Here is a 9,450-nt window from a genome sequence, read left to right on the forward strand (position 1 = left end):
TCCGATTTCATTAATCACCAACTGATTTCAAATTTAAATGCATTGAAACTACTCTCTCTCTCTCTCTCTCTCTCTCTCTCTCTGAGACTGACCAAATCTATACTTTTTAACTTTGCTGATATTTTTACTTTTCTATCAGTTTTTCAATCCTATAATTGATCCGATGAGTTTCAAATATTAGTTCTTGACTTAATTATGCAAAAAATTTTAAATATTTTGGAAGTTTTTAATTTCATCCTGAACTTTTATTTAATTTAGTATAATCAGATCATCAAATTTTTAGATTATTTCAATTTGGACCCTAGCTCTAATTTTTTGCTATAAAGGAGTTATTTCATAGCTTGTTTATGTGGCATCAAGTTGCTTATATGACAAAAGAAATTAACATAGAAGCACTAATTCAAACAATCAAAATCCTACGGTAAACAAATCATGAGAGAAGATATCAATAGAAAAAAAAGCCAGAGTCTGTAAATTTGATCTTCCTTGCAAGCTCTCAATCTACTTAGAAAAACCCAAATCAACACCACCATTCCCTACCTCTACCAAATAAACACAACAATAACATAAATGATTGGATAGGTTATGAGAAGAGGCCAACAGAGAACTATTAAAAAATAAATTAAATATAAAAATTAAATAAAGAGAATAATTCATGATATAAAAGATGAATATATTGAATTGGAAGTCCATAAGGTTAGTCTTGAGAAGGGCATAGAAGATGTAGAGCCTATACAAGCCCAAAGCATTGGGTATTCAATCAGAGGAGAGATGATCTTTCCATTGTAGCTATGAAAAAGTGGCTTAAAGGAGATACTTTGAAGAAGAGAGGGGTTGCCGACAAAAGGAGAGAGGAAGGGGGTCTAGGATGAGTAAAAGATAGAGTTTCTCCCATTGATGAGAGCAAGTAAAATGGCTAAGTTAAGGTGAAAGAGGATTGGAAGAAATAGAGTTACATTGGCTTTGATCACTCTCACTCTAAAAATGAAATCTCCTTTCTATTCTAAATAGATGGAAAGGAGAGAGGATAGAGATCCAGAGAGAAGATTTTTTTATTTTTCTATTGATAGAAATCTGAGACGGAAGAAGATAGAAAAAAGGGGAGAGAAGGACTTCTAGAATTTTTTTTTTTCGGATTAACAACGAAGGCCACATAAGCGGGTCACATATATCACATGACAACCCCTTCACGGCAAATAAATGAAAATTAGAGTCAAGGTCTGAATTGAAAAAAATTAAAAGTTTGATAAACTAATTGCACTAAATAAAAGTTCAAGATGAAATAAAAAATCCTCAAAAAGTTCAGAATTTTTTGCATAATTAAACTTTAGTTCTTCAATCCACTGAGCCCATGCCTCTCAATTTCTCTCTAGTTTTATCTTTTCTATTAAATATTTATTTATTACTTTCTATCTATTCTATACGTAATTAGATTAGTTATTTATAAAAGGATATTTATTTCATTTGTTTTTAAACATGCATTGTGCATTATGTTGCTGCCATCTTTTTGGTGTGCATTTCATCTCATTACGTCCTCACCTTTATAAGAATTCATTGTTTTAATAAATTCATTTAAATTTCAGTTAAGAAATAAAAACATGGCAAAGGTGCAACTGAAGAGTATTTGTAATCAAGATAGTTAGTAGTCAAAAGTACTTTTAATAAGATAGGATACTAAAGCCAACCACTCTTCCAGTAAACCAAATTATAAAGTGCTTTTTACCAACAATTAGATTTAGTAAAACTTGAGTTTTTCCTCAAACTTTAAAACTATACCTTAGTAAAATAATACTGAATCAGACAGGATGAACTCTATAATCCTACAAAAGAATCTTAGAAAATTTCACCTGCTGAAACCTTACATATGTATCCATCAAATTTTGCTTTTGTTTGTGACAGGGGGGCAAGGGGTTTTGTTAGGGGACACTGGTTCCCACCATGAACTAACGAGATCACGTTCAAAAAGCGTGCATCTTCATCCTTCTTACTTAATATGTACTGTAATAATTAAGTACATTTGATTACATTTTTTGATTTTTAATTAAAAATATTTTTTTATTTTTTATTATTAAATAAAATAAAAAAAATAAAAAATATTTTTGATAACTACATTGCTATAAAGCATGAAGCAACATTTGAGGATGACACATGAAGAGCTCAATGAAGAAAAAAGATTCGGAAAGGGAGGGAATAGAAAGTAGGGATGTGAAGAGCTCGACGAGGAAGAAGAATTCAGACTCTTTACTTTTTGATTTGACGTTTTAGACATAGAGAAGTAAAAAAAAATAAAAAATAAAAAATAAAAAAAATAAATTTTAAAAAATAAAAAAATTTTATTTTATATATAAAATAATTATTTTAATTATTTTAATTTTATTTTTTATTTTTCATAGCGTTATCAAATATTACTTTTTGATTTTTATTTTTTAAAAATTAAAAAATAAATTTTTTTTTTGGGCTAACCAAATTCACCCTAATATATTATCTCTGGTGAAAGCGTCTTACTCCGTTTTCTCAAAAAAAAAAAAAAAAAAAATGCTTTTGTTTGAGTTTATGATATGTCTACGTCCATATCTTCACCTCCCTAACTTCCCAGTATATCGAGAAATCCATGGGACCCGGCTTCTTCATACATTACAACTTCAAACGCGAGACTGCCCAGGATATCTTCAGCAAAACTCACAAGAAACTGATCAAGGATGCTCGGAAGTGGCTTATCAGCACCTCACAGTCGTGTTCTGTGGTCGCCGCCCTCATCGCCACGGTTGGCTACACCTCTGCCACCACCGTCCCGGGAGGCTACGATGGGAAATCGGGTTTCCCGGTTGTCGAGAGCCAGCCGCCCTTCCAGGTTTTTGCCAAGTCGTCTTTCATCGCCCTTTGCTTCTCAGTGACGTCTCTCATCTTGTTCCTTGCCATCCTCACCTCGCGCTTCCACGAGTCACACTTCAAGAAAAGACTCCCATTAATGCTGATCAGCGGTATGCTCGCCCTCTTCGCGTCGATCATTGCCAACCTTGTCTCCTTCTGTGCTGGCCATTTCTACAACATCCACAACAACCACGAGTCTGGGTTGCCCTTATATTCGTTCCTGATCTTTCCTGCAGCCGCATTGCCCTTTGCGTCATCGTTCCATCTCTACGCTGATATCATAAAGGTCTTGTCTTCCCGAGAGCCGGAACGATCCAAAGAGGTGCATTACTTCTAAATTACCGGGTTGTTACCTCCTATTTGTTTGTTTTTTTGAGTGGATTTGTTGTGGTTTGAGTCGACTTCCGAAAGGATATTTTACGTTTAATTTAATTCTATGATGTCATCCAAGTGATCTTTAATAATTGATGGTACTGGCCTCTTCTTCTTCTTCTTCTTTTTTTTTAATTTTTTTTTTATTTTTTTTAAGCAGTAAGGAAGCACGTAACTTGATTTAAAATTTCATTCTAAAATTGATTTTGATTTAAATAAGAGATATTTTGTATAAAAATAAAAATAATATATATATTATCCATCTAAATCTATTTTCATATCCGAATCAATTTAGATATAGACATAAATTTGAAAATCTAATTAATATCCACATCCGTATCCATATCCATAAAAAAAAAATTGATATGGATATAAACAGACAACTATCCAATCCGTATCCAAATATTCAAATCTACATATAATTCTATATAATTTTATGTAGTACTTATTAATTTTTTTAAAAAATATATAACTATATAAACATATTATTAACTTGATTTATCATCTAATTAGTAATATCTTTGATTCTGTGGTCATCAAATTTAATTATCTAATTATATCTATCATGATATCCATATTTTCAATATCCAAACTATATCTATATTTGTTTTATATATATATATATATATATATATATATATATATATTTGTATCCGAATAATATTCATATCCATATTTGTATTCATTAGTAGGGATGGTAATGGGTGGGATTTGGATCGGATATTGTACTATCCATCTCCAAATCCGAACTTAATATCCTATATCCAAACCTTACTCGATATCCGATCAGGTAAGAAAAGAGATACCCATCTCCATACCCAACGAGTTCGGGGATATCCACGGATAACTCATTTTTTCATATCTAATACATATCTGCTCCATGCTTATCCCATATCCAAAAAAAATAAACAACCAAAATAATTTTATGCATATTATCAATCAAAATAAAATTACCAATTCAATATAGAACATAATTTATAAGTCCAGATTTATAGAAATCAAACATAGAAATAGAATTACAAATCAACATAGGACATATAAATAACTAAAATAATTTTATGCATATTATCAATCAAAATAGAATTATCAAAATATAATTATAAACATATATATTCGGATATGAGTTCGAATATTATCCATACCCGTAGGTTCGCATCAGGTTTGGATTCGAATTTGATAGAAAACAGCACTATCCATATCCTATCCATATCCATACTATAGTTTCGAGTTTTATCCAAATCCGAACTCAAACCCGATCAAATCCTATTTTTCGAATTTGATCGAATTTGGATAGAGTGCATATCCATCGGATCAGATCAATTTTATCATCTCTATTCATTAGACAAAATAAATATAAATATAGATATGCTGGTATCCAATCCTAACTTCGGTTTCAGTCCTAGCTTCGTGCGATTGGCTATTTTTCGTGATCTCTTTATGGCTTTTCATCGAACGGATGGTGGATCTTGTTTGGTTGGCGATGGACGGTAGTCAGAGAGGGCCCGACACTGAGGAGAACAAGGCATCGGGGGTCGTCGGGGAGGGGGGCACTCATGGGCGAAGGTTGCCCAGGGCCCACTGAGGCAGGCGGTGTGGACCTTGAACAAGATCACAGTGGCGGAAGTGGAGCAACTTTAGCACTATTTCTCAAAAGTCTTGGAATTTCCAAAGGATGAGATAGAGGAGGTGCGGGGGAAGTGGAAGAATGTATCAGTGCTAGTCAGGAGTCGGGGAGTTCTGATCGATTGGATTTCGAGAGATTTCAAGGAGAAAGAGAGGTTGTAGGGGGATGTGGAGTCATTCTCATTGGCTGAAAATCACGTACTCTCCCGATTCAAGTCGGAAGAGGAAAGGGATGCCATTCTAAACGGAGGGCCATGGATCATAGCCGGTTAGCTCCTCACCATCGAATCGTGGGTGCCGGATTTCGTGCCAGGGACTGACATGGTTGGGAGAACGACCATTTGGCAATGCCTCCCCTCCCTTCCAATGGAGTTTTGGTGTGCAAAAAGGATCCAAGGCATCGTGGAGAGGAGGTCAGGAAGCCGGTTATCATCGATAATTTCATCGATTAGCTTCAGAAAATAGGATTTGCCTAGATCAAGGTGGAGATTGACTCATCAGAGCCATTGAAGCCCAAAGTTTTGATCAAGGGGAAGAATCGAACCTTCTGGCAGCCATTCATCTCTGAAAACCTCCCGGTGGTGTGCTGCTCATGCGGGTGGATCGGCCACAATGAGGGCATTTGTAGCTATTCGCCAACAGATGGTGCTCTTCGGTCAGAAAATGTGGTGGAGGCAAATCCTACAGGTTGTGATGCCAAGGCCGTCCGGCAAGGGGGAGGGTTCGGCGGCAGTGCCTCATCCCTGGCTAGGACCTTGGGTTGTGACCTCCCAGCTCTAGCCACCTAGGGTTTCAGTCGGCGGTCCAAAAGGAAAGAAGGACAGCGAGTCTCATCACGACATGCTGGTTTCAAGATCCAGTTAGGTAGACTCACCTCCTAAACAACCGAGTCCACCAGCTGTCCCCATGATTCTGAGGGTTGGCAGAAGCCCTCGAAGGTGGCTCATCACCGATCATCGGAGCAACGAGCCGGCCAGCGGGACTCGAGGATTTCAGCAAGCAGCGAGTCAACTCAGCCCAGGTCATCTATTGCAGTCCTCGTGGACTCGTGCCGGGCTCAAGTGGATATGGAACTAGGCCTGATAGTGAGCCCAGTGGAGTTAGATCTACCCATGCTGAAATTGGGCTCAGCCTCGGCCCATCTCAAATAGGCTCAGGGCCCAGCTAAGGGTGAAAAGCCTAGTTTGCTTCTTGATAGTGGGCTAGTAGCCCAACTGGTGGCTAAGGAGGGCTGCAGGCGATCATCCTCTTCTCACACAGTGGTAGGTAGCCCTTATCATCCTTAGTAGATAAGAAAGTTAGTCCGATATAATTTATAAGATCGAATTCAAAAGATCTTAGTTAGGATAATATGAATAGTAAAAAAAGTTTCTATAGTTTTCACATGTATCAAGAACTCGAATAAAATTGTCACGCCCCAAACCCAACACCCGGGTCGGATACGTGATGACCGCACACTCCTTAGAGCAAGCCCTAAAGAATATGCAAGGCCAAAATAAATCATTACAACCTTAACATCCATAACAATTAATTTCAGTAATAATTCATAAAATCTTGCATAATTACAATTTAAATTTCTTCAATCCTCTGATCAGGTACTATGACACTCTATCTATCCATCTGCTCACCCATAAATCTAAGCCATAGTCAATCATGAACGTCCTGTAACTCTGAGAAGAAAAAGAAAGATGAAAAGGTATGAGCTTTACAACCCAGTAAAAATTCCTATATCACACTGATATAATAATATAATCTAAAAATAAAGATAAACAATAAAATATAAAATCTGATGTTCAATGTCCAGAATAATGCAAATATCCATAAATTTTCTGTCTTGTTAAAATAGATGCATCATCATATGTTAACAGGTGAAACACTTTTATTCAACAATTATTTCATATCTTATCTTTCATTTCTCTTTTCATAATCACATGATTTTTAATATTTTCTTTCTGGCTCTGGACTATCCAAGTCTATACCTCAGTCATCATCCGGATCGAATCCACTTAAAAAGCCTTTCAAGACTGTCTCAGGATGAGCTCCTGGCCGGCTGTCCCACGTACGAAAGCCCGTGAGAGGCTGTCCCGGCATAAGCTCCTGGCGGGCTGTCCCAGGCATCAGCTCCTGGCCGGCTGATCCACCTGTAAGCCAGTGGGGGCTGTCCCAGGTATAAGCTCCTGGCCGGCTGTTCCACATGACAAGACTAGTCTATACCATATATCTCTTTTTTTTCATTTAATCATTATGTATTGATTTCATCAAATCAATTCCGACTTGCATTATGATCAATTCAGATATGTCATATCCATATAATCATGCCATCAACTGCTAATACATATGTATTGATGTAACATACTCATGCTCAAAATCATATAAATAAATAATAGTGTCTCAGGTATAATAAATTCATCGATCTCAAATCCGACGAAGTAAAATCAATAATGCAAGACTCACAGTAAAATAGCATATATATAATAGTGATCATATACAGAGATTCTTACCTTTACCGGGGACTGATCCAAACACAAAAATCAATGTTCTTCTTTGATTTATGAGTTTTTTTAACAAAATATTTCACTCGATATCATATGCAGAGAATCATCTCTTCATGATCCTGATCAATATAAGAATCACATATAGAGAAATTATCGATAATCGATCCTGATAACACAAATCAAGGATCTCTCTTAGGATTAATCAAAATTAGAATTTATCTAAGTATCTGGATCCTCCACTGATCCAGAAGACTTCTAGAGAAAGAAAATTCATGAAGAGAGAGAAAATTTTAGAGAGAGAAAGTAGAGAGAGAAAGTAGAGAGAGAATCTTCGTATCCTTCAGATGAGGCAATCATGGTCGAGATCATCAAAGGTCCTATCAGGGTGACTCAATATGAATCAAGTGTTACAAATTTCGAATAGGATCGGACTAGGATCAGATCTACCGCACGAATTTTGGAGCAATCTCAAATCATCATATTTTTATTTCAAATTTATCCTAGGGTCTGTGATGCAATCAAAGAGAGAGTAGAAAGATCTTAGAGAGATAAAATCTATAAAGAGAGAAAAAAAGGTCTAGAGTGAGAATCTTGAGAGAGAAATTGGAGAGAGAAGGTAGAGAGAGGAGAGAGGAAAGAGGAAGAGAAAGGAGAGAGAGGAGAGAGAGAAAATTCTCTCTTTTTTTATTTTTCTTTTTCTCTTTCTCTTTATTTTTTTTTCTTTTTTTTTCTTTTTCTTTTCCTTCTTCTTTTTCTTTTCTTTTCTTTCTTCCTTCTCCCGTTTTCATCTTTCTTCCTCTTCCTTGGTCGAGTAGGGGAGGACCCGAGGGAGAAGCTTGGTAACTCGAGCTCCGGCGAGGGCGGTGGCACCTGGTTGATAGTGACAGGGCAAGAGAAGGCCGGCGGCGAGGTCCAACCGGTGGAGGAAAATTTGGAAAAACAGGGACCCCACCCTTTTCTTTTTTTTTTTTTCTATCATTGGCCCGTTGCCGGTGGCCAAGACCCATAGGGAAGGAAGGCTGGGAGGTGAGGGTCCCATCCTAGTGGTGAGATGCCACAACTGGTGGTGCCGGTGATCAAAAAAAGGAAGGAAAAGACCCGGCCAAAATAGAGCAAAACAGAGGTTCCGTTTTTCATGAAATTTTCGATGAGTTCGATGGCCAGCGAGGGTGCACCGCACTGTGGAAGGGAGGGAAAGGAAGAGGGGAAAGAGAAAACGGGTTTACCTCCGACTCCGGTGAGGTCTCCGGTGAGTATTTGAGATGAACACGATGATGACATCCGCGGCTTCAATGAAAAAATTCGAGAAAAATAAAAGGAGAAATCTGGTGCTCGTCATGGCCAACCTTAGAGGAAAGGAGAGGAGATTTTTATAGGGGAGCTATCCTACCCTAAACCGGACTCCATGGGTCCGATTTCATCGGAATCGGAGAGGAAGAAGACTCCGGTTAGGAGTTTTCCTCCTCCCGTCGGGCTCTGTTTTGGGCTCTCCAGATTTTGCCCAGCCCAAGAGCCCTATGGGCTGGGCCATGACATTCTCCCCTCCTTAAAATAATTTCGTCCTTGAAATTAAGTTATGTCGTTTGAGATACATATTTCAAAGTATCCATTCTTCATGTCATTCTCAAGCTTACGATAATGTCTTATATATTATTTATTTCTCATGATCTTGTTATAACAAAATTATTTAAAATCTCAAACTCATCCCTTCTTATTGATTTATCAACCTTTTTGAAGAATCGTAACATTTTGGACTTATATTAATATACCACCATTATTTGTCTAATATATTTTACTCGAAATTCATAATTATCTCAGACTACTCTTGATAGAAAAATAAATAAAGGCCAAACATCGGGCACTCTTCACAATCATCGATTTCTTTCTTCTCTTGACCTTCTAACAAATTTTATATGTAGACTCTCATCTTAAGAAAACCTCAATCTTCTATATCAGTACGAGTAACAATATTAAATTTGAAAAAAATTGAGATCTATGTTAGTACATTCTAAGTTTGAACTAATATCAGAACTATCAAGCTATTAATAAACTGAAAATATCTAAAATTTTTCGGCATTATCTACAATGA

At 36.7% G+C, this 9,450-nt stretch overlaps 1 protein-coding gene across 1 annotated transcript; it reads left to right on the forward strand.

The window, feature by feature from the left end:
- Positions 1 to 2,580: 2,580 nt before the first annotated feature.
- On the forward strand, positions 2,581 to 5,654 carry LOC140855291 (uncharacterized). The gene is made up of 2 exons (XM_073251163.1): positions 2,581 to 3,193; positions 5,343 to 5,654. The coding sequence occupies exons 1-2, from the start codon at positions 2,612 to 2,614 to the stop codon at positions 5,652 to 5,654; spliced, it is 894 nt and encodes a 297-aa protein (XP_073107264.1). The 5' UTR covers positions 2,581 to 2,611.
- The last annotated feature ends 3,796 nt before the right edge of the window (positions 5,655 to 9,450 follow it).

Source organism: Elaeis guineensis, chromosome 2 (genome assembly GCF_000442705.2).
Source record: "Elaeis guineensis isolate ETL-2024a chromosome 2, EG11, whole genome shotgun sequence".
NCBI classification, from domain to species: domain Eukaryota; kingdom Viridiplantae; phylum Streptophyta; class Magnoliopsida; order Arecales; family Arecaceae; genus Elaeis; species Elaeis guineensis.

What these genes read in the sequence shown, in the direction of transcription:
- LOC140855291 (XM_073251163.1), top strand. Translation starts at nt 2,612, where the DNA reads ATGGGACCCGGCTTCTTCATACATTACAACTTCAAACGCGAGACTGCC. An exon ending in AGCCGGAACGATCCAAAGAG is followed by an intron (nt 3,194 to 5,342) that starts GTGCATTACTTC and finishes GGATTTGCCTAG; the next exon opens with ATCAAGGTGGAGATTGACTC.